The sequence below is a fragment of the Marmota flaviventris genome, chromosome 1, assembly GCF_047511675.1.
Source record: "Marmota flaviventris isolate mMarFla1 chromosome 1, mMarFla1.hap1, whole genome shotgun sequence".
NCBI lineage: Eukaryota > Metazoa > Chordata > Mammalia > Rodentia > Sciuridae > Marmota > Marmota flaviventris.
This window is the reverse complement of record NC_092498.1, coordinates 139,562,325-139,586,599: the sequence shown is the minus strand read 5'-3', so window position 1 is coordinate 139,586,599 and position 24,275 is coordinate 139,562,325. Positions and strand designations below refer to the sequence as shown.

The following is a 24,275-nucleotide window of genomic DNA, read 5'->3' as shown; positions in this document are numbered from 1 at the left end:
TTTTACAATCATTCATTTATTTATTTTTTTGCTGTACTGGGGGTCGAACCCAGGACCTCACACATGCCAGGCAAGCGCTCTACCACTAAGCGATTTTATAAATTTTTCTTTTAATTTATTTTATTTTGGTACTGGGGATGGAACCCGGAGGGATTTTTTTTTAACCTGGTCTTCTTTACATTTTTTTTTTTTTTTTTTGTACCAGGGATTGAACTCAGGGCACTCGACCACGGAGCCACATCCCCAGCCCTTTTTAAAATTTTTTATTTAGAGACAGGGTCTCAGTTGCTGAGCGCCTTGCTAAGTGGCGGAGGCTGGCTTTGAACTCGAGATCCTCCTGCCTCAGCCTCCTGAGCCCTTGGGATGACAGGCTATGCCACGGCACCCAGCTAGCTGTGAGGAGGGCATGATCTTAAAGGCGGTCATGTAAGTTGAGTGGGCACAAAGTATGTCTGGAGACAGGTGCCTCACTTCGAAGAGCAAACAGTAAAATTGCTAAGTGTAAGAACCGAGTGTGAGTGTGCCCTTGTGCTCTGGGATGGCTGGATTCCTGCCTGTGTCAGGGCACATGGCCAGGGTATGGGGAGGGCATGGGGCAGAGAGATTGCCACGAGGCTGTTATGTCCTGGAGTTAAGGTAAGGTTACACGCTGAGACGGCACTGTTTCCAGCCATTTCTAGGGGGTGAGTCAAACTGTCAACATTCTAGCAGTTGATATTTACACTGAGGAGAAAGCCACCGTCAACCTGGTGCAGAGTGAGAACCACCACAGCCGTAGGGGGCACCCCAGACAGATGCCGCGTGCTAAGCAGGGTCTTCAGACCTCCCTGGACTGACCGCGGTGGTGCCCCAGGTCCCTAACTGCACATAGAGCAGGTCTGGGGCAGCGCGGGAATTGCATTTCTAACAGGTCCCCAGAGGGTGGCAGTGTGCTGCTGGCCCAGGGACCCCATGGTGGGTAAGTCAGCCGTCCACGGGGACAGAAGAGAGGACGCTGCCTACCCCTCCAGGGCGGGGCCGACGTACTCATCTGTCTCTTTTTTGCTCTCTTCAATGAAGGCAATGGACTCAGATCTAAGGCGGTTGGTCACTTCGTACGTTCTCAGGGTGACTCCGAAGATATCCTCGTGGTACCGGTTGTCATCCTAGGGGACAGAAACCGCCAGGGAACGGCCCTCAGATGCCAGATAAAGGTGTAGACAGGACGGATACCCCCGAGTGGAAGGTACCCAAAGGAGACGGTTCCTAGAGACACCAGGCTGAGCCACGTGTCCCCAGGGAACCTCTGATCTCCAAGGCTCTGTGTCAGCGAGACTCTACCCTCGAGGGCAGGAGGCCACTCTAGTCCGGTGGAACTCTGGTGTTGCCATGCAGAAATGGGGCCACACGGCTGGGCAGACGTGGAACCCAGAGTGACCAAGCCAAGTGGGAAGCTCACCGTTCTCCCCTCTCCTCCCTCTAACCTGTTCCTGCAAATTCAGACCTGGGCAAGGCAGGGGTCCGTGGGAAATGTCCCAGGGCAGGGAGATCAGCGGGTTGAGGGGAATAAAAGTGGCTGGGAAGCCACCAGGGTACACCCCCACAGCTGCCCAGAGTGGGGACCCCTTGGGAGGCAAGGATTTTGGAAGCCATGGGAGTGCCTCTGGCAGGGTGGGCAGTCAGGGGTGGGAGGCAAAACCATCTGGATGCTGAGGAGGGGCAGCGGCTGGGGGCGGTTCAGCCCGCCAGGCCCCTGTGCTGGTCCAGTCTCCCTGGACCCACCTGTAGAGCGGGTCTGTGTTTAGTTGGGAAGGGTTTTCAACTGTATCCTACGGAGTCCTGGGGAACCCAGGACAGGGACCGGGAGGATCAGGGCAGAGAGACGGGGATAGGGCAGCTCCGCAGCTCTGCTCAGACACACGCCATCAGAAACTCTTTTTTAAAATCTCCCTGGGGTTTAGCATCAGATTTAGAGTAAGGGCTTCTTCCATAAACATGTCGATCACTGCTCATTTAGGAAAGCAAGGGAAAGGAGGGATCACACCTAGAGATCTGTAGGGGTCTAGGACTGTGTTGGATTTGGGGAGGTTGGTCACATGGTTAGGACTTTGCTGATTGAGCCATCACCAGTCTTTGCCCAACCTTTGGGTGTGTCAGGAAAAGATCCTTCCTTCAGGGTAGATGCAGCTCCATGCCAAGGTGCATGGTTTAGAGAGCTAAGCATGGGGTGGCTTTCAGACCTCTGTCTCTCCCTTGGACAGATGTTTTTGTTCAGTGCTCTACCTGTACAACTGCAGAGGGCAGTTTTGCAGCTTGGTTCTGGGGGCAGAGAAAATTGGGTTGAGTTCATTTCTATATAACTAACTAGAGGTCCACTCGCTATTTCCACACTTGACAGTTCTCAACCATATTTACTACATGCACCTGCATGCCCAGCCATCCTACCTCCTTTCTCAATCAGGATTTGGGATTCCCCCCCTGACTCCTTATAACCTCTATTCTCAATCATAAGTGCAAAAGTGACATGTCATTACAGCTCCCCAAATTATCGACAGGTGGGGCGGGGAAGAAGAGACAGGAAGGATGCGAGACAAGGGACCCAGACGCCAGCCTGTCACTCACTCACCCTCAGCCTGCTGATGAATACTCCGGCATCCTCCTCCGAGAGCTTCCCCTGCTGGGCCATGATGCGCTGGACGGCTTTGAGGACATCGGCAGCCATGGTGACATCTCCACACACGTAAATGTGGCCCCCTTGCTCCTTCAGGGCTCGGTACACAGTCTCGGCCAGCTGATCTTGCAGGACATCCTGCACGTACTTCTGCAGGGAGGGGAGGGTCTGTGAGGAGGGGTGGGGCTCTGGGAGGCGCAGGGCGTGGCTCAGGGGCTTGCGGGTGTTCCCAGGGGAAAGGGGTCAGGAGCTGGGAAGAACAAAATGGGTAAGGTGGAAAGGGGGTCCCTGGGGTGTGAAGGAGCGACTCCCCACGTTGGGCAACCGGAGCTCAAGTCTGCTGAGGACCCTCCAGGGAGCCAGAGAGAGAGTCCCAGAGTCATTCCCAGGAAGGGAGGCATTATCCACCTGCTCCTCTCCCCGTGGCCACTGCTCACACACAGGTGTTAACATCTGTACCCACCGCGGTGCGGCAGGTACCCCAGGTCGCGGTGCCAGAGAATCCTCAGGACAGACGGCATGGCTGAGGCAAGATGGGGGCGGCTAGCCTGCACCTCTGCAGAACTGGCTAAAGCAGAACGGCTGGACTAAGAGGTGGGCTGGGAGGGGGGAGAGGGGCACAGGGACGTCTCACATGGCCTTCGCGAGTTTGTCTTTAACTTGTCCTGGAAACTCCACGCCAGGTGACACTCACATTCCGTTGGTACCTCCCGGGTGCCATTAAGATTGACAGACTTCCCCAGGAACTGCTCTGCATGCCCGCCAGCCACAGAGGCCCCAGCCCCTTCCCTGGGACCCCTGGGGACATCTCTAAGACCCAGCAGAAGCCTGGGCCAGTCCATTCCGATTGGTACTACGACCTCTGACGGGTGGTTAACTTATACTTTTGAAATAGTTTATTTGTTTATTTATTTAAAATTAACTTTTAAAAAATGGTGGTAAAATATACAGAATATACAATCTACCATGCTCAAGTGCGTGATTCGATGGCATTAAATGACATTCACTGTGTCGTGCGGCCATCGCCACTATCCAGTTGCAGAGTTTTCTGTCACTCCAATGGAAACCAGGCCCTCCGCTCCCTGTGACCCCTTTTTCCTGGTCCTGCACATTCTCAAATCTGCTTTTGGTCTGTGCATCTCCTGCTTTGAGCATTTCATGTCTGTAAAGTGCTATAATATGGGCTGCTAAATATTTTAAACAGATGCCCTCTCCCGGGTTTCTCAAGTGCGGAGCCAATCCACAGCGGGGGATTCAGACAGGGGAAGGGGGGTCTCTAAGACAGGACTTGCGAGGGTATGTTCGCGTAGGAGTGCGTTAGTGGGCGGGGCCGGGCTTACCTTTGGTTTGTCTGGCTCCCGGGAGTAGGCCGTGTACAACTCTCGGAAGACCCCTTTGTTCTTGGCCTGTAGGGTCTCCTCCCTGTAGATGTGGTCTATCTTGGATTGCCGGCACCCGAAGACCAGGACCATGGGGCAGGGACTCATTCCTGGGGACCGGGAAGATCTCATGTCACAGACAGCTCTGACACCTGATGGAGGGGGGGTTGGCTGAGCAGGCAGAAGCTCACAGACAACAGGGCAGGCGGTGAGGTGTGTTCGGATCTCCCTTCCCTGGCTCCTAGACGACTTAGCAGCCTCTACCATCAGGCAGCGCTAAGAGCCCAGACTTGAGCTCCAACACCTGGTCCAAACCCCTGCTCTGTGTGACAAAGCACAACCAACTGCACCTCTAAGCCTCAGTTTTTCCCTGTGCACAATGAAACCAGCGGTCCCCCCCGTATTGACAGGAGAAGGACCCCAGGACCTTGTTCAGATCCCAAAACCTGAGAGCATGCTCTACTTCCTTAAATAAATGGTGCAGTATTTGCATAGAAACTTTGCAGATCCTTTGGATGACCTGTGCTACCGCAACAGTGTAAACGTTAGGGAAATAGAGGTTACAGTATCTTTTACGGAATCATTACTAGAAAAACAGTCTGCACATGCTCAGTTCAGATGTAATACGTTTCTTTGGGTATTTCAGACCTGTAGTTGGTGAACCTGTAGATTCAGAACTCATGGAATGGGCGGAGGGTGGGGCGGCCGTAATAGCAACAACTACATCATGGAATTACCATGAGAAATAAGTGTGCAATATGAAAACTGGGCACACTTAATGAATACTTTATAAATGTTAGCTTTTCTGCAGAACAATGTTTTCTTGGGCAGGTCTTGATTTTTGAGTTGCTTTTCTGTTTTGTTGGTTGCTACCCACCCAACACCTTCCTTCAGGTTGAGCACTTATTAGGTGCTCAAGGACTCCTTGTTTGATCAGGGCCACGCTTGTGGGGTGTCTCCTTCTCCCAAAAATGGAACTGTTACAGCTCTCACCTAGCAGAGTCTGCTCTTGAATAACAGTCCACAGGAGAATCACATCAACACAGCCATTTGATAAGGGCGCAGGCTGACCCTGCTTGAATTTTTATGAGGGGCTGTACCTTAAATAATCACAGTGCTGTCCCTGGGCATGGAATTTCAAGCCGTGAGGCCATGTCGGGTGGGAGATTTGTTTGGCTGCCTTCCCCCCCACCCCTTCCAGGCATCGAGGCATTGGAGAAGCTGCCCGCCATTCCCTGGGGCTGCTGAGACTCAGGGTGGAAAGGAAGTGGCTGCCGGGCTGTACCCCACCTTTGTGTTGAATGTCAAATTGCCGTTGCTGCCAGAAGCTTCGGAAAGGGGCGATGCCAGTTCCTGGGCCAACCAGGATGCAGGGGACCTGGGGGTTTCGGGGCAGGTGGAAGCTGGGTGCACTGGGACAAGAAGAGAAAGTCAGAAGCTCTGCTGAGGTCAGATCCCGTCCAGGACAGCGGAGCCTGAGGTAGACCAGGCGTCCGTGTCCCACAGACACGTAGAGCCACTTAGTGCTCTTCACCTGGGACCAGGGAACTGGGCTGGGAACCCCTGGTACATCCACCCACAAGATCTTAAATCAGAGATCCCTGGACATCAGAGCTTAAAGAACCACCTGGAAACGTTAAACCTGAAGATTTCTGGGGATGCAGCAAAGTGGGGCTCAGGACTCTATTTTTGAGATGCTCCAGGGGGTTTGGAAAATGGTATGTGGACCAAGTGGGAACATCCCACCCCCAACAGCTGAGAAGAAGGGTTGGCTGAGGCCACCATTCAGGGAGAGAAGTTGCTGAGGGATGAACCGCTGTGCCTCACAGGTCGAAGCTCTAAAACTGAGTTGGGGAGGAAACGCCCTAATGGATGGGATGGCTGGGTCTTCTCCATCTCTAAGAAACTGGGAACTGTTTGAAGGTGACCAGAAGAATTTGGATAGACTTTTCACCCATCTGAGACTGTCTGTGCCTGGTTGCCCAGCATGCAGAGCAGAATGCACACTTGATAAATATCTACAGCGTTGACTTGACCTTGCTTAGAGGGCACACTTAGCTCGATGTGTTGCTCGGCCCCAAGATCTCGTAACCCAAACAACTTAGGGCGATGCGGGAGGGAAACTGGTGCTGATCCCGTCCGTCCCAGCCCTCAGGCTGCTCCCCCGACTCCAACTTGTAATATCAACATGCAGATTTGGGATGACTGTTCCTCTTTTGTCCTTGGCTACTTACCCCCGCACGAAACAGGGTACCACTTCGCCAGCCTGTATCCGGTTGAGCCAGGAGGAGCACACACCATGGTGAATTGGTCCTTCTCCATCTAGTGGGGGAAGCAGGATGCTCTGGTGCATCTACCCCCCTCCCCCCAGCAGCATGGCCTCTCCTCCCTCCAATGCCAGAACGCTCACAGGCTGACCCCATATTTCTGGTTTGGAATTCCTACTCAGGATCCCCTCCTCTAAAGGGGAAGAGGAGACGGTAGAGCCGAAGTGAGCTCATAGCTGCACGCCTGCCCCGGGTGCACCCTCCATTCCCATCCACTGGAAGGACCCCCCTCGGGGTGGTCTGGGTGGCTCCCTGGGGTCCGGGTTACAGAGATCTTCAGATCATGGAGGCACAGTATAGGAACAGAGGTGGGGTCGTCTGACTCATCTGGGCACCTGATACAGCAGAGACCCCCCCCAGGGAATGGTGGGGTGGCCTGTTCTCGTTGCTGTCTTGGGGTGCCAGGAGATGCAGCCTCCCACATGCCCGTCTGGCCTCTGTCCTAACTTTGCTGGGGACAGTTTGCTTGCCCTGCGGGGATTTGGGTTGGCCTGTGATTAGTGGCTCAGGAAGAGACCACCTGTGGAGGTCTTGGGGGGGAATGAAGGGGGGGGCGGGCTCTGCCAGCTCCCCTGCCCACCTCGGGTGTGGTAGGAGACGATGGCCACGGTGAGGTGCACCTCGTCGGGGTACATGTCCGGGGAGGAGCTGATGGAATAGTAGCGGGGCTGCAGCAGGGACAGCTGGGTGAGGAGCAGGGTGGCCGGCATCTGGATGGACGGGAACTCCTCCAGCACCTCCACCACGGTGGGGTTCTTGCCCCATTTCCACTCCTCGTACTCCTGCAAGCCCTGCGCCAAGGAGAGGGCCGAGAGAGGTTGAGACCAGGGAAATAAAGGAGGAGGAGCACGTGCACAGGGATCCTGCCGCTCCAGGATCTGACCGCCCGAGGACCTTATCAAATAGACACCATCTTCGTCCCTGTGGGCTGCTGCACCAAAATACCTCAGGATGGTGAATCCAGACCACAGAAATGCAGTGCTCACAGTCCTGGAGGCTGGGAAGTTCAAGGTCAAGGGGCCAGCAGTATCTGGTGGAATCTGCTCTTTATCTACGCCCCGTGCTGTGTGTCCTCACGTGGCAGGAGGGGAGAACTAGCTCCCTCGGGGCTCTTTTATAAAGATACTAATCCTATACACCGGGGAGAGTCCTCTCGACACGGTCACTTCCCTGAGGTCCCATTTCTTAATGCCATCACCCTGGGTATATGAATTTTGACACATGATTTTGGGGGGGGGATGGACAATTTCAGACCATAGCAGGCATTTCAATCATCCCCATTTTACAGATGAGGACATTAAACATGACAGAGGTCCTGTGGCTACTCAGCGATGATGGCTGGAATTTAAATCTTAAGTGGCGGGGGTGGGTGGCAAACCTCATCCTGTGCGCCAATCCTGACTTGCCCCCTGTGAGATAAGAATTGTTGTTGGGGGGGGGGGCTGGGGATATGGCTCAGGTAGTAACACGCTCGCCTGGCATGTGTGAGGCACTGGGTTCAATCCTCAGCACCACATAAAAATAAAACAAAGATACTGGGTCCACCTAAAGCTAAAAAATAAATATTTTTTTAAAAAAAGAATTGTTTTTACTTTTTTAAATGGTTGGGGAATTAAAAAATCAAAAGGAGAACAATACCTTATGGCATAAGAATATGGTACAATAAAATTCACGCCAGTGTCTGTGAGTGGTTGGATGAGAACACGGTCACATCATCTACGCAGCTGTATGATGATGGCAGAATGAACAGTTGTCACAAAGACCCAATGGGCCATGAGCCTACAATACTGATTACCTGGACTTTTACAGGAAAAAGTCTGCCAATCCCTGCTCTGGGCAGCCTGGCCTGAGATTCTGTGCTCCTGACCCTGAGGAGAGCCGAGGCATACTGAGTCCCAGCTGGCTGCAGCAGGTGCAGAAGGCAGGCTCGAGATTTGTTTGGTTGCTGAGCCTGGAAATGCATCCTTGGAGAGATGGCCAATTTCAAGATGGTGACAGACAGCCCAGGAAAAGCAGACTGGGGTGTGGAGGACCATGTGGGGGCATATTGACAGCAAAGCCCGGTGGTTCCCAGGGAACACAGGAACCCTGGGGCTCCTACATCCCAGATAACGGCCCTGGATGGTTCCTTATTGTTGATATAAGAGACTCAGTTTCTGAGACCAGGGGTAAGGTCAATTACAAGGGCTTTGTGTAACATACTCCTGAAGACCCTCTTTGCCTTATCAACAGAGCATGGCATCCTTGGGAATGTGCATGTCCGGCCTACAGCCTCCATGACATCCAGCTGCTGAAGTGTAACTGACCAAGAGCCCCAGATGGACATATACCTGCAAATGACATTCATCACCAGTTCTGGGGCCACGTCTGGCTTCTACAGACTGCTTCCAGCCCTTGGAGAGCGGTGTTCTATTCAGAAGAGATGGACTTATACGTACGTTAAGTCCTAACTTTAAATAATCCTGTGCAGGCGGCGCAGCCTCTGGTTCCTTCTCATATCCCCTCATTAATTACAACATTTAAATAAAAGTTTTACATGGACATAGTCTAAAAAGTTAAATAAGTCTGCCAAGCTTTGATTAAAAATAATGGCCTCCTGTTCCCCTGCTTCTGTACGTTTCCAGCTCCCCAGAGGTAGCCACTTATAACTCTTTATCTGCTTCTTCTGAATGATGTGCACTTGCTAACTAGCCTTTTTCTTGTGCCTGCCATTCGGACCCGTCTCCTAGACAGCAGAAGAACGCTAACCCAAGGAGCCTGGGTGGTCCTCCTTGGCAGGATTCTTACTGAGCAGGATGTGCAACGGCTCGGGGTAGGTGAGTCCACGGTGTTTCTAAGCAAGAGTGATGAACCTGGTCACCAGAGGCCTCTATGTCTAGCCATTCTACCTACTGCTCCTCTGCCACTCTGAGATCCTCTGTTCCTTTTTCTTCCAAGCATGGGCTAAAATGGTGCTCCCAGAAGCTCCAGATAACAAAGGCAGTTGGCAGAAGGTGACACACAATTTCCACGGTGGCCAGAGAACTTTGAACATCAAGGGGATTGCTCTTGTTCTGTCAGGCCTCAGGACAAGGGGAGAGGGTTAGGCCTAGCCAAAGTAGATGAGCCAATATGGCGGCCATATGCAAATGAGAAAATGGTAACCATGGCTCAAGACTGCCATCTGCTGGAAGACGGTTGGAACAACAGCTTTAGAGTTCCCTAATACTGGGAGGGGAAAAGGGCCCCCTAGAGGTGTGCGGAGCCCAGGGACCCACCTTGCTGAGGACCAGCAGGCGCTGTTTCTCTTTCTCGCTGGTGGCCAGGGAGGCAAACTGCTGCAGCTGCAGGGGCGTAGGCGGCGTGGTGATGTCCAGGTAGTATTTGAAGGCCTGGAAGATGGTGCAGGGCGGGAGGCGGGACTCGTCCTTCCAGTTGCTGATGATGCCTGGGGGAGGCACAAGGAGTGAGGAGGCCGGGGAGGGCTGGGGTCCACGTCAGGGGACCAGGCCTGCGGCTGGGGCAGAGGAGGTGGGCAACCTATGGGCTCTCCACCTTGCACACCTCCACAGGCCCGGGAGACTGTCTGGGTGCCTCACGTGCGCAATGAGGCAAACGAGGCCAAAAATTAAAAAATAAACATGAGCAGAGGAGAAGAATATCAAACAGGCGGAGCCTGAGATAGGCGTCGATTCTGGCTGCACCCGTGCTCTTGTGATGTCAGTTCTCACCCCCCGGAGGTGACATGCATGACTAACACGCACCCAGCACTTTCTACCTGCCAAGCGCTGTTCTCAGCCCTTTATGCTATTAATTCATTTAACCCTCATAACAACCCCACGAGGTGAGTGCTATCATTATCCCCCGTTGAGAAAGGTAGAAGAAGCAAAGGGAGGTTCAGAGATTTGTCCCAGGCCACGCGGCTCTTAAGGGTGAAGTCAGGGAGTCTCACAAGCGTCAGGGTCTTGTTCTGAGTACCATCTTGCACAGTCAGCCCTCCAAATCCACAGCCCCGGCATTCTGTGGATTCTACTGAGGATCGAAGATATTTGCTGGGAATTTTTTGTCTGTACCGAACGTGGACAGACTCCACCCTCCCCCCCATCATCATCCCTAAACCATATGGCACAATAACTATTCACAGAGCATTTGCATTGTATTAGATGTCACCAGCCATCTAGAGAGCATTTAAGGTACGCAGGAAGAGGTATGTAGGATATGCGCCAAAACTACTCCACTTTACATACTGGACTTGCGCATCCAAGTGTGTCTATGGATCTGGGTGTCTATGGGTGGAGATGGGTCATGGATACTGGGGTATGATTCTTCTACCTCCAGGGACTCTTCAGCCCACCTGTGCTATTGAGATGAATCACTGAGACCCTCTCTGCCTTTGGAAAACCCCCAACAGGTTGGAACATGATCTAAGGATGCCATGGTACTGACTGGCCATTAAGCCTCCTGTAGGACCTTTGGATCCCGAGAGGAGTCTGACTTAGACGTTAGCTGTTCTTCACTCAGGGTACTACAGCTATTTTGGAGGAACCCCTTCTCCCACTGATGAGCCACGGGCATCTGCTCTGACAGCCAGGCCAACGTGGGGCAACCACGAGAAAGGGGGCGTCTGTCTCAGAAGCTGGAGGCGGAACAGACCCTCCCTCCCTCCCACCTGGATCAGTGAGTGGGAAGGGCAACGTGTCTCCTCGTGTCCCCCTGCCTGCCCCCACTGGATCTTCCCCAGGAAGGGGAAGGGTCCCTGGGAGCATTACCCAAAGCTGTGTTCCGTTCTTCCAGCAGCTCCACTTTCACCATCTGGTTGACAGGGGGTGCGTCCTCCAGCCGCTCGATGAGGGCATTCACGAGGTCCTCGTGGTTGCCAGGGAAGACGCCCAGGTGGTCCCCAGGCTGATACTGGAGCTCCTGGTTCCCGTTGGTGTGGAGGCGCACAAAGATGGTTGAGCGGCTGTAGGGAGGGTCAAGGGCGAAAACAGGATCAGGGCCACCAGCTTCTGCCCTCTTTCTTTGCTTCTCTCTGTCCTTCTTGGCCCCAATTCCACCTCCCCCGTCTTTCTTGGGGACCATGCCAACAAGGACCCATCATTGTACACCATAGCTCTTATCCAGCTCTCCCAAGAGCCCCTGGTTGCAAGTCCAACGAATGCTTTTTTGGACTCATCTGGATTAAGGAAGCAGTCCTGTCCATACCTCTGGCTGGTCCTGCTAGTTTGCTCTTTTTTTAAAAAAAATTTTCATACTAGAGATTGAACCCAGGGGCACTTAACCACTGAGCCACATCCCCAGGTCTTTTTTGGTATTTTATTTAGAGACAGGGTCTCCCTGAGTTGCTTAGGGCCTCACTAAGTTGCTGAGGCTGGACTCGTGATCCTCCTGCCTCAGCCTCCTGAGCCGCTGGGATTTCAGGCATAAGCCACTGCACGCGGTCCCAATCTGCTTTGACGGTTCCTTTGGGTTTCCCCCTGAATGCTGAATGCTGAACGTTGGAGCACCCCAGGCCTAATCCTCACACATATTTGCTCCCCTGCCTTTGAGTTATTTTTCTCCATTTCCCATCCTCTGACCCAGAGAATCATTTACTTCCTCCTGAGGTTGGTGATTGGTCCCCTCTCTCTGATGGCAAGCCATCTTTCTGTTTTATCCATAGCCGTATCCCTGTGCCTAGGACAGCATATAGCACATACAAAGTTCCCCAAAAGTTATCTGATGAATGACAGAACCTCAGACTTCCAGGGTGAGCCCGTCACTGGACAGACCCTGTGCTCAGCGCCGATCTCTCCTAGGAATTCCCAGCTCCATCCTCTTCTACAACCAGGGTGTTCATATTGTCAGGAAAAAAAAAGACCTGGCCTTACCCTTGGGTTCCCCTCACTCCTAAATTCACTGAGATCATAAAATGGCGAGGTCTCAGAAGAACACCTAGAGAGGTCACGCCCTTTCACACTGATCTTTGCATTTGAAGTCCAGAAAGCCTGAACTTGAAGAATTCTCAGAACGTCATTGTTTTGGTCCTTTGAAAAGTTTCAGTGCCGGTGACACTGCCCTTCACTTGATCTCTGCAAACGCTGGGACGGAGACAGAGACCTTGGGACGTCAAATCCCTCGTACTGCGTTTGCTTTCCAAATCTGCTCCTCCTCCGTGGCCAGTGGCTTTTGGTTGATAGGGATGCTGGATATTCAATCGGAAATTCCCCATAGTCTCCATAGTACGTAAATCACACTCCAATAGACCAACGGCACTCGCTACATAGAAGCATTTTTTGGCACAACCAAGAGCCCCCTTTGTGCTACAAATAGCCACCGTTATTAAAAACAGCTGAGCTGACACTTTTTTTGTGTGTGTGTTGATGGGGGGAATGTCCAGTGTTTTCTCGAAGCCTGGCACCCCTGTCCTTACTTAATAAGATGGGGAGCTTGTGGTCATAATTGTGAATGGTACTGTTAGGGCCTGGGGCTCCTCTCTCCTTTCAAAAGCAGGTCTCATCCTCTCTGGAGCAATGATCTTGTCAAATTATATGAACGCGCATGACTGATTCTCCCCTGAGCTCCCGGGAGGGCTCCTGAGGAGCCAAGACCTCATTACCTAGCCTTGGCAGGCAGGGAGTGAGCCGCAGCCAGCAGCCAGGGGGCGCTGTAGGCTTCTCACTTGGGAGCCTCCTGGGCTCCCGCAGAGGAAGCCTTTTGAAAGGCTGCCAAATCAATACCTGCTTTCTCCCGTGACTATCACCGATTTGCACAAGATCACAATGCAGAGGACCTGAACTTGACCAGCCGGCTCACGCTCCCAGCCACTTTCCCCAGGTCCTCTTGAATGTAGCAGAGGGTAAGGGGTAGGAGGAAATGAAAGTAGCTGGCCCAGGCTCTGCCCAGCGTGGTGGGATTTTAAGCAAAGGGGCTTTGCAGGCTCCTGGATGAGATCACGGAACTGAATGGCCACATGGCCCAGGGTACTTGGAGGGGCTGGGTGATGGCGGTGGGTGGAGAGCAGGTAGGGTGGTCAGGAAGGCTTCTTTGTGATCTGACATTCGAACGGGAATTTGAAAATGAGAAGAAGTGGGTGCACAAAGATCCAGAGGGTTCCGGGAAAGGGGGATGGATGTGCAAAGGCCCTGAGGCAGAAAAAGGCAGGAGCTATTCGAGGAAGGGAAAGACAGCCAGAGGGTTTGGAGAGTGTCAGGGCCCAGATCCTGCGGGCCTTGTCACAATCTGTCATGGCAAAGAGTCTGGAGGGTTCCCTATGCTCAGTGGCAAGGCTGTGAAATGAAGGGGGTGACATGCTTCAATTCAGGTTTTTAAAGACTTGCTCAGGCTGCTGTTTGGAAAACAGATCTCTGAGAGAAAAGCCAAGAAACAGTGGCGAGGTGGGCCGCTATTTCAGTCACTCAGATGGGAGATGGTCACAGGTTTGCTCAAGGTGGCCGCCCTGGGGGTCTGAGATAGGACTGAATAAGGCCAAGTGCATCTGCGGCTGTAGGGGGAGGGGGGAGGAGTCAAGGCAGCCCCTCGGGCTGTCCTTGTCCTCTGCGGAGGCAGGCAAGGCCAGAGAGCAGCAGCTTTGTCCACGGGGAGATGGGAATTCCAACAAGGACCCTCCACCACAATGTCTGCTCTTCTCCCAAACCCGGGCCTCGGGCCCCTGTGCCCCGTGGCTCTCCTGTCCTCCCCTGGAGACCCAGGCTCTGCCACCGCCCGTTCCTCCCGACCTCTAGGACTCGCCCTGCTCACCCATCAGTGCTCCATTACCGGCTCCCCTGCGTTGTGAGCTAATTGCTGTCCACGGATTAGAACCTCTATTTCCAGGCAGGACCCATTGTGGTCACTTTTCTCTTTAGATTCGCAAGGATCGCCCTGGAGAAGCGGTTTACTTCCTCCTCGGCACTTTGTTTGCAATTAAGGGCCTCTAGAGGGGGTGATCTGTGAATCTGAGTCGCGGCCTCCAGGGCCAAAGAGCCCAGCCTCGGGCAGGAGAAAAATGGGAGCATGATGCTTTCCCCCTCGATTCCTCATAACAAACCTCGGGAGCTGGAAACGGTATTGAGCCTGGAAACAGACCACGCCAGAGCCTGCTTTTAAAGAGAGGAACACTTAGGTACAATTTGGTCCTCTTTGTGCTAATTCACGACAGATTTTAATACTATGTTCTAGTTCCTAGCCTTGTTTGGAATTTTCTCATCTGTCCCTTTTAGACCTTCCGCTTAGAGAAGGGACAGAGGCTAATTTGGGACTTTGGTTCCACTTTGGTATCAAAATATCTGCAGTTTTCCTTTGTTGCTTCTGTACTGTGGTTTAGGGGGGGCACTGCTCAACTGGACTTTCAAGGTTGGGGCAGATTGTCTGCCCCTTCTCTTTCATTGCTGTGCAAGTCACACCTTTCCCCGGGAGAGAAGTGGAAAGTGAGGTGCACACGCCACGTGGAGGATCTCTCGCTATAGATCAGAGCTCGCTGAGCTCCGAACACTGTATTTAACTAATTATTCAGAGATCAATCTCCCAATCTACTTCTTTAATGTTTGAGGATCTAGGAGACAGGAACCGGTTGGCTCTAACAGGTGGATCTGGGGCTGTGACAGGTTGGTCACGGTCATCCAAGGTTTCAAAGACCCCACAGGAAGCAGGTGTGCTCACTGGCAGGTGAGGTGAAGCTGGAAAGGGTCAGTGTGACCTTGAAACAGTCACTTCTACTTCCCGTCATTTCCTCCTGTTTAAAACGAGACCGTCTCTTTTTCCTGGGCTGGTATAAATGATGTGAGGTCCTGTGCAGAGAGCTCAGGACCGTGCTCAGGACGTGGGAAGTACTAGATAAACATGAGCAATCTCTCCAGCCCTCGTTCCTGTGTCACAGAGAAGGAGACATGGGCTCCGAGCACCTGGGCGACTTGTTCAAGGCCACACAGCTCGTGCAGGGGAGAGCTGGGGTCAGAACCCGGGGCTGTGCAGGCGGACCGCACGCTGTTTGTATGACGCTGTGCAAAGAATCAAGATTTCAAAAGCTCTTCCTGGGCTCTAAACTACAAAGCGAGATTCAACAGGGATCAACACAAAGACATTCATTAGTGCTTTAAAAAAAAAAATTTATACAAGGGGAGGGGTGGACAGCCCTGGTTTGATCATTTCGAGAAGAGAGATGTCAAGGGGCAGGGAGGACGTTGGCTTAATGGGAGAGCGGGCTGTTAGGGACAGCGCCCGCATTCTCGGGTGACAGGAGCACATCCTGTTCAGATCAGCAGCGGCAATAATAGCCCTAGCGCACTCGGCAGCGAGCATACGACTTCCGCTGCACCGTGACCAGGTCTGCAAATGACATTTCCAACAGGACAGAGTGTACCCTTTTACTATAGCCCAAAGCTTGGCAGACCAGATCTGAGGCAGGATGACTTTGCCACTGAGCCACATCCCCAGCCCTTTTTATTTTTTTCTATTTTGAGACAGGGTCTCGCTAAGTTGTTGAGGCTGGCCTCGAACTTGCGATCCTTCTGCCTCAGCCTCCAGAGTGAAGGGGATTATAGGCAAGTGCCACCATACCCAGAAGGTTTCTCATTTGAAAGACATGAATTCGTCTTGGGTGTCACTGAGAAGGCTCACTGGGTTTAACATAAACTGCTAAGAAGACAGACTTGGGTTATTTTAGGTAATAAGGTATTTAACTATATTATATAGACTGGATATTTGGCTATGTTAGGTGTTCAGATAATTTCTAGCACAACATGGAGTGCAATTTTTTGGGGGACTGGAGAAACCCCCTTTCATCCCAGAGACATTTAGGCAGAGGCCAGCTAGCTATTTTTGCAGCGCTCTGCAGAAAAATGGTCCACCTGGAGGAAATGCAGGAACTAATCTTTCTGATGAAGATCTTGGGGTCCAGTAGCCCTCAGCAATTCCACACGAGTGTGGCCCACTGTGAAGAATCACTCAGAACTTTTCTCTTTCCCCTGTTCACAGGACCAGCACCATCTCCTTTGTTCCTGCCTCTAGGCACAGGAAACCCACATGTGACAGGCACCAAGGCGGGGGGTGCGGCTCAGTGGCACTTTGCAGTGGTCCTCCAAGGAGGGAGCAGATGCCCTCCCGTGTGGTGAGTGGCCCCTGGGAGCCGAGGAGGACACGTCCACATTCCTACCTGGACTTGGGGCTCTGGAGGTTCTGTCGACTCAGGAGCCGCGCGGCGGAGACTCTCTTTTTGTGGACATTGGAGAGCCCTGTGGAGAGCGACACCGGTCTCCCTCAGGGGATATAGGGGCACCTCTAAGGTGCCCCAGGTTTTCAGGGACCCTCTATTCCTGCTCCTACTGCGGTCAAGTGAGGAGACAAGACATGAGAATGGGCTGGGATCGGCTGGGACTGAAGCAGGATGGCTTGGGGACTTGTCATTCCGAGAGAGAGAAGCTCCCCAGTGCACTGGGTGTGGGGCAGGCAAGGGGCGAGTCCACTCTTGAAGGCTTGCCCTTGGACGTCCAGCAAACCGACCCATTGAGGGCACTGAGGCGCCTTTCCAGGTGAGGTCCCCCACCTTCCCTTCCCCCCACCCCAGCGCTGTCGTGAAGGGTCTCCCGGTGGGGGTGGGGCGGTGGTGCCCATTACCCTGGGTAAGTTCTGGTGCTTCGGCCACGTAGGTGAGGCGGAACTTGTTCCTCTTCCAGCTGCGGTCGTTGCTGATGAGGGAGTTGTTGGCCTTCTCGATGTTGACGTCATCCCCCACGCAGAACACGTCACAGGCCGCCTGTGGCACACACAGGGCTTTGGGTGGCCTCTCTTGGCCAAGAGAGGCCCCTCTCCAATAGTCCCAAGTCATGGAATCTGTTTTTCCATCCACTCAACCTCCCTTTTTTCTTTCCCTCTTCCCTCCCTCTCTATCTCCCTCCATCCTTCACCCACCCACCCATCCATCCTTCCATCCACCTGCCCATCCATCTATCTACCCATCTATCTATCCACCCACCCATCCATCCACCCACCCACCCACCCATCCATCCATCCATCCTTCCATCCATCCATCCATCCACCCACCCATCCATCCATCCATCCATCCATCCATCCATCCATCCATCCATCCATCCTTCCATCCACCTGCCCATCCATCTATCCACCCACCCACCCATCCATCTATCCATCCATCCATCCATCTACCCACCGATCCATCCATCCATCCTTCCATCCACCTGTCCATCCATCCATCCATCCATTCACCCACCCATCCATCCATCCATCTATCCTTCTATCCACCTGTCCATCTATCCATCCATCCATCCATCCACCCACCCATCCATCTAGCCACCTACCCATCCATCCTTCCATCTACCTGTCCATCCATCCATCCATCCATCCATCCATCCATCCACCCACCCATCCATCCATCTATCCACCCACCCATCCATCCTTCCATCTACCTGTCCATCCATCCATCCATCCATCCATCCATCCATCCACCCATCCATCCATCTATCCTTCCATCCACCTGTCCATCCATCCATCCATCCATCCATCCATCCATCCACCCATCCATCCATCCACCCGTCCATCCACCCATCCATCCACCCATCCATCCACCCATCTATCCATCCATCTATCCACCCACCTGTCCATTCATCCACCCACCCATCTGTCCATCCATCCATCAATCACCCACCAATCTATTCATTCATCCATCCTTCTACCCATCAATCCATCTACCCACCCATCACCTATTCTCTATCCATCCATCCATCCTTCCATCCATCCTGGGTGGAAAATGTGTGATTTAAATCCACTTGGATTCACATTCATCCATCAACCCATCTATCCATCCACCTGTCCATTCATCTACCCACCCATCCATCCATCATCCATCCATCCATCCATCCATCCATCATCCACTCAACTATCCATCCGTCCATCCATCCGTCCATCCACCATCCATCAATCTATCCACCTACCCATCCACCTATCCACCCATCCAACCCATCCACCCCATGTTTTTTAAGTGCCTGCAAGGTTCTGGACACCTCACATTTTCCATTGATTTAGGACCTAGCCTCTACTTAAGCTGTAACTCTGGTGACATTGATCTCTAAAACCAACACGTGTGAAGGCTGAGCATTAAAGAAGAAAGTAAACGCCATAGAATTTCCCACTCATTTTCCTCAAAAGACTTTTAAAATTATTTAAAATCAGAGTGTATGGAGTGCCTGTTCACCTCAGGTATATTTTTCTTTTCTGTTCACAGTCCTGGGAATTGAACCCAGGACCTGGTGCATGTAGGTATGTGCTCTGCCCTTGGTCTCCATTTCCAGCCCACATTTTTGCTTTGTTTTGTTTTGGCTAAGCCATCTGTTCCTCAACGTTAAGGATCCTAAGAATTACTGTTCAAATTATTATTTTTATTTTTGACATAGGGTCTCCCTGTGTTGTCTGGGCTGGTCTAGATCTCCCAAGCTCACATGATGCGCCCACCTCAGCCTCCTGAGTAGCTGGCACTAGAGATACATGCCACCACAGAATTCTTTTTTTTAATAATAAAATTCAAGGAGGTGTAGCTCAGTGGTAGGGCACTTACCTAGCACATATAAGGTCTGGGTTCCATCCCCAGCATTGCCAAAAAGAAAATTAAAGTTTTCAAGGATAGCTTTTCATATTGTCTGGCCTTGTTGATTTGAAAGCCATTCAAAAAAGCCATCAATAGACAAATGGGTAAATAAAATGTGGCATATCCATACAATAGAATATTAGTCAGCCATGAAAAAGGGACAGAGTCTTGATTTCTGCTGTAACATGAACCTTGAAAACATGATGGTAAGTGGGAAAAGGCACTCACAAAAGGCCTCCTATTAATGTGATTCCATTCATATGAAATGAACACAACAGGGAAATTAAGATGCAGACATGGGATTAGTGGTGCTAGAGCAAAGGGTGGGAGGGGAGAACAGGAGGTTGGTAGCTGAAGGGCAAAGTGGCTTTAAACAGGTCTTGCTTCCTTCCACAGGGAGGAAATGGTCAGTCTAAGGGAGTCTGGACAAAGATCCTGTGGTACAATGAACATTTAGCAATTCCACAGTCTGAAATCCAGGGCCGTACCATTGCTAGACGCAGTAATGCCTGTAATCCCCAGCTACTCAGAAGGCTGAGGAAGGAAGGCCACGAGATCAAGGCCGGCCTGGGCAACTTAGCAAGACCCTGTGTCCAGATAAAGTAAAAAGGGCTGGGGCGGGTGGCTCAGTGGCAGAGCACCCCTGGGTTCCACCCCTGGTACTCATAACTTGGTGTGAAAAAAAGCCAAGCTCTCTCAGCTCTTGGTCTGGGTGGAAGATCAGGGATGGGCTTGTGGACACGGCCTCCCTCCCAGAAGTCCTTACAGCCCCGGGCCTCAGTTTCCCCTTTTGTTCTCTGAAGAAGTGCCGGTTAAGTGAAAGGAGTTGCCCCGTTCTCCTTCTCCTGGGCTGTGGATAAGGATACACTTCAGGGCGGTGCAGGAGGGGGGAAAGGCACCAGGGGCCACATTCAATGTCCCCTGCTCCCAGGATGGCCAGTTAGTCCTGCCCCACGCTGAGACACCTGGCTCTGCTGCATTTCTTCTCCTCCGGTGACCTTGTGTTGGGGGCAGTGCCGTCCGGCAGGAGGTCCTACCAAGGTGGAGACGCTCTGCACTTCAGAGGGTGACCCTGGCCGCTGGGGCTGCTTAGCACATACGAGTGGACAGCGCAACTGCGGCAGGAAACCTTTAGTTCTGTTTTAATTTTCACTCAATCTTGTGCATGCACAGACTCTGGAATTTTGTTATTTATTTTTTTTGCAGTGCTGGGATACAAACACAGGGCCTCGTGCATCCTAGGCAAGCCCTCGACCTCTGGCTACACCTCCAGCCCCTACCGTTTCTGTTTGTGGACCCGCTCCCTGCCCATAATGTATAATGTTGGCTGCTGGGTGGAAAATGTGTGACTTAAAGCCCCTTGGAGCCACTGGAGCTGTGGAGAAGTCCCAGGGCTCCTTCTCCTTCTCCTGGGTTGAGTGCTGTCTCTGGGTTGGGTGCTGTCTTTGGGTGGGTGGGGGGGGAGCGCTCCTCCCTGGGTCTCTGAGGTGGGGATTACCTTGAAGACCTTCTTGGCCCACGTCCTGAAAGCCTCCTCCTGTCCACAGAGCTCGTCCCCCTCTCTCATCTTCAGGATCCTCTCCCCCCCCAACTCTTCCAGGAGGGTGTCCACGGCGTGTCCGAAGGCGCAGAAGTGGGGGTAGGCCCGGGAGCCGAGGCCAAACACCGAGAACCTGGCAAGGGGACAACAGAAGGTCCATGGTAAGGGACTGGGGGGGTGACATGGGGGATGTCAGGCTGAACTGTGTGCCCTCCAAATTCACGTTGGAGCCCTAAACTCCAGAGTGGTTGCATTTGGAGGTAGGGCCTCGGGGAGATGGTGAGAGCCAGGGAAGTCAGAAGGGTGACCCCTAATCCCACAGGACCAGCGCTTGTGTGTGCCCTTTCTCTGTCTGTCCCTATCTCTGTCTCTCTCTTTCTGCAACATGATAAAGAAGGCGGCCATCTGCAGGCCAGGAGGAGAGGCCACGCCAGAAGTCAACACGGCTGGCACTCTGATCTTGGACTTCGAGCTTTTGGAGCAATGAGAAGATCCATCTCTGTTGCTTCCGCACAGGCCGCTGTATTTGGTGAAGGTGGACACACCTAACCAGCATCTCAGGTGGGACTGTGTTTCGCTGATGGAGTTGAAGCCACCCCAAGCCATCTGGAGAAGGTCTCCTTGAATCGCCAGAGCCCTTGAGGTCTCTCCTGTCTTCTGTTTGGTCTCTGCTAGCTGTCACCAACCTCAGGAGAAAGTTCCAAATGGTTCTCAGGAGGGACCGCAAGGGACAGCAGTGACCGTTGTCCCTTTCTAAGCTGGACTCATGGGGAACAAGAGTCTACCTTAGTGGGAGGCTTGAATTCTGCAAGAGGAACCGTTAGACAGACAAGGAAGACTCCAACACCATGGTCTTCAGGGACCCGGAGGTACTAAGGTGACCAGACGGACCTGTCATTAGCACATGGAACATTGGTGTGTAATCAGCGTTTTCCGAAAGGAGAGGAAAGAGTTGTAACCAGGCTGGCTCCACCCCGGGGCATGTTTGTGAAATTTATGTGCCTCACACATTAATTTCTCTTCCTCTTTGTCGAGATACAGGTGTCGGGGTTGGAGCCAGCGGGGGCCGCGCTGATGCGCTTCTCCTCCATGTTAGGTGGGCACGGAGAGCGGAGGGTGGTGTCCCACACGGCCCTTCTTACAGACACTCTGGGCCACATTTCTGGGGGTGGGTCCTGCGGTTCTGGACCTCTCCGGAAGTGGAGCGGTAGGTCCACAGAGGGCACAAGAACCCCTCACCCTGCTGTTGACGGTCACCTCACAGGTCAAGAAGTGGCGCTATTAAACCTGCGGCACGGGGTCTTGCCCTGTCCTTGAATCTCCTTTTGAGAACCCCCGGGACCAGATAGTGACAGATGGAGACAGGGGAGGAGAAGGGAAGGGGAGTGAAGTTGGGAAGGGAGGGACTCCCCATCACTGGAAGATGAACTTGAGATCTGTTCAGGCGTCTCCCAGATGGGGGTTAACACTCCTCTCAAACACACATTTATGTTGTCCCTTGTCCCCTCCCTCGTATGACAGGTGGCAGATGTGGTGACCAGATGAGGACTGGTATGTGTGGGGGTGTCAGGAAAGGGCACCCCTGCCCCAAGCCTTTGCCTTCGCCTTGGCCCAGTGCAGATGTGGAAACTGCCCGCGCTGAGCACGGCTTGTGGTTACTTGTATCTGTTACTTGTACTTGTGATGGCGGCCATATTGGACTCCTGTTCCTGTTCTTTAACTCGCTTTTCACTTCTACTCTCCAGCTGATCAAACCCCATGCTAAGGACCGAATGTTGGCGTCTTTTCAAAATTCATGTTGAAATCTAATCTCCAAGGCAATGGGATAAAGAGGTGGGGCCTTTGGAGATGATTAGGTCATCAGGGCAGAGCCCTAGAGAGTAAGACTAGTGTCCTTTTAAGGGGCTGAAGAGAACAGAGTTCTTCCCTTCTACCAAGTGAGGATGCAGGGAGAAGGTAATATCTACTAACCCGAGAGTGAGCCATCAGCAGATGCTGAATTTGCCAGGGCTTTGATCTTGGACTTCCTGACCTCCAGAACCGTAAGCAATAAATTTCTGTTGTTTATAAGCCACCCAGTTGTGGTATTTTGTTACAGCATCTTGTATTGACTAAGACATTCAACTCAAATGGTTCAGAGAGTCGATTCCTTAATTCACTTCTTAATGGACCTAGAGACCTACTCTGGTTACTGGTAGACTCACAGTCCTACCACAATTTGTACTTAGGATTTCAAAACTTTCATTTTAAGTCTCCAACAGCAGTTGACTAACTTCTTACATTTGGGGCCAGATAGCAAATATTTTAAGGACTACAAAATAGAAGCTATTCTTTGGGCATTTATGTAACAAGAGGAAAAACCTTCAGTACATTTTTTTTAATTGATGAAATTTAAAAAATATAATAATAGTTGAGTACAAATTTTTCAGGGCTACTAATGAGAAGAATAGGATTTTTTTTTTTGGTTGGGGGGAGTGGATAACATTTTGTTTAAGTGGATCTCAAAGATGTTCTCTATCATGAATTCCAATTACTCATCTGTAAAAAAACAAAAACCATTTTTAGCCGAAGGGTTGAACAAAAACATGCGGTGGCCAAGCTGGGCTTGGCCTGTGGGCATTTGTCTGCCAACTTGAGGCTGTGATAGATTTAATAAGAATAAAGTAGGTCTGACTGTCAAACTCTAGAACTGAAGTTTCAATGTTCAGCTAAAAAAATGTACTAATGTCAAAACCCACAAAATGTGCCACACTAACAGGGGACTCTAAAGTAAACTCTTGGCCTTGGCTGATAATGATTCTAACCAATGTACCATGTTGTCACAGGAGGCTGATGTTGGGAGACCACATGTGTTTAGGGTAGGGGAGTTGAGGCCTTTGGGATATGATTAAAAAAAATTTTTTTTTTGTGGGGTACCAGGGATTGGACTCAGGGCACTTGACCACTGAGCCACATCCCCAGCCCTATTTTATATTTAGAGACAGGGTCTCACTGAGTTGCTTAGGGACTCGCTATTGCTGAGGCTGGCTTTGAACTCGCGATCCTCCAGCCTCAGCCTCCCAAGCTGCTGGGATTATAGGCATGTACCACCGTGCCTGGCTTCAATTTTTTTTTTTTGTACTTTCTGTACAATTTTTTACAAGGCAACCTAAAATTGCTTTTGAAACTCAAGCCTATTTAAAAATGTACTGATGGACACGATCCTTCAATATCTAGGAATTGTCTACTGAGCATAGCTCTGAGCAGTTGTGAAGACATGTCAATTACGGAGGGCTGAAGAGGCTCATGGGTAGGCCTGAACGTTCTCCATCAGTCTTGTTTTGACCAATATCCATGAGACCGAAGGTCTGACATCACAGTTTCACGTCCTTGAAAATGCACATTCAATTGAACACACGGCTGGTGAACAAAAACGTCTGTCCACGGACCACCTAAAATTATCTTCTGGCAGGTGAGTCTGCTTTGGCAAACATGGGGTTAGGCTGGTCTTTTAAAAATCGGACTGCGTGCTAGAGTCACTGAGAGAGTGTAAGGAAAAAAGTCCAGGCGTGGGCCCACATTTTGTACCAGTTACATCCGAATCTCGGGAAGCGGGGCTTGGCTATGGTGTGGGTATGTTGTGAGTATTCTCAGGTGGATTTTGGGTATATTCAGGGTTCAGAGTCACTGGCAGGGTTGCTCCCGAGACTTCTATCAGGTATGAAATGTGTTCACTGGGAAGGGAAGCTCAGTGACCGATAGGAAATAATACGCTTCAGCCCATGGGGTGGACTGCGGGTGCTGGGGCTCTGAGAGAGGTGAATGGTCAGAGAGGCCACAGGAAGGG

The 24,275-nt window shown here is 51.9% G+C and overlaps 1 protein-coding gene across 1 annotated transcript in view; it reads right to left on the bottom strand.

Annotated features, from left to right (window-relative positions):
- Positions 1 to 998: 998 nt before the first annotated feature.
- Positions 999 to 24,275, bottom strand: part of Nos1 (nitric oxide synthase 1) — a 67,422-nt gene continuing 44,145 nt past the window's right edge. The window contains exons 18-28 of the mRNA XM_071612517.1: positions 20,408 to 20,582; positions 16,929 to 17,067; positions 16,468 to 16,546; positions 11,105 to 11,298; positions 9,614 to 9,783; positions 6,937 to 7,147; positions 6,264 to 6,351; positions 5,320 to 5,441; positions 3,991 to 4,139; positions 2,606 to 2,800; positions 999 to 1,145 (exon numbers count right to left, since the gene is read on the bottom strand). Of these exons, the coding sequence (XP_071468618.1) occupies positions 999 to 1,145; positions 2,606 to 2,800; positions 3,991 to 4,139; positions 5,320 to 5,441; positions 6,264 to 6,351; positions 6,937 to 7,147; positions 9,614 to 9,783; positions 11,105 to 11,298; positions 16,468 to 16,546; positions 16,929 to 17,067; positions 20,408 to 20,582 (1,669 nt within the window). The remainder of the gene's footprint in view (positions 1,146 to 2,605; positions 2,801 to 3,990; positions 4,140 to 5,319; positions 5,442 to 6,263; positions 6,352 to 6,936; positions 7,148 to 9,613; positions 9,784 to 11,104; positions 11,299 to 16,467; positions 16,547 to 16,928; positions 17,068 to 20,407; positions 20,583 to 24,275) is intronic.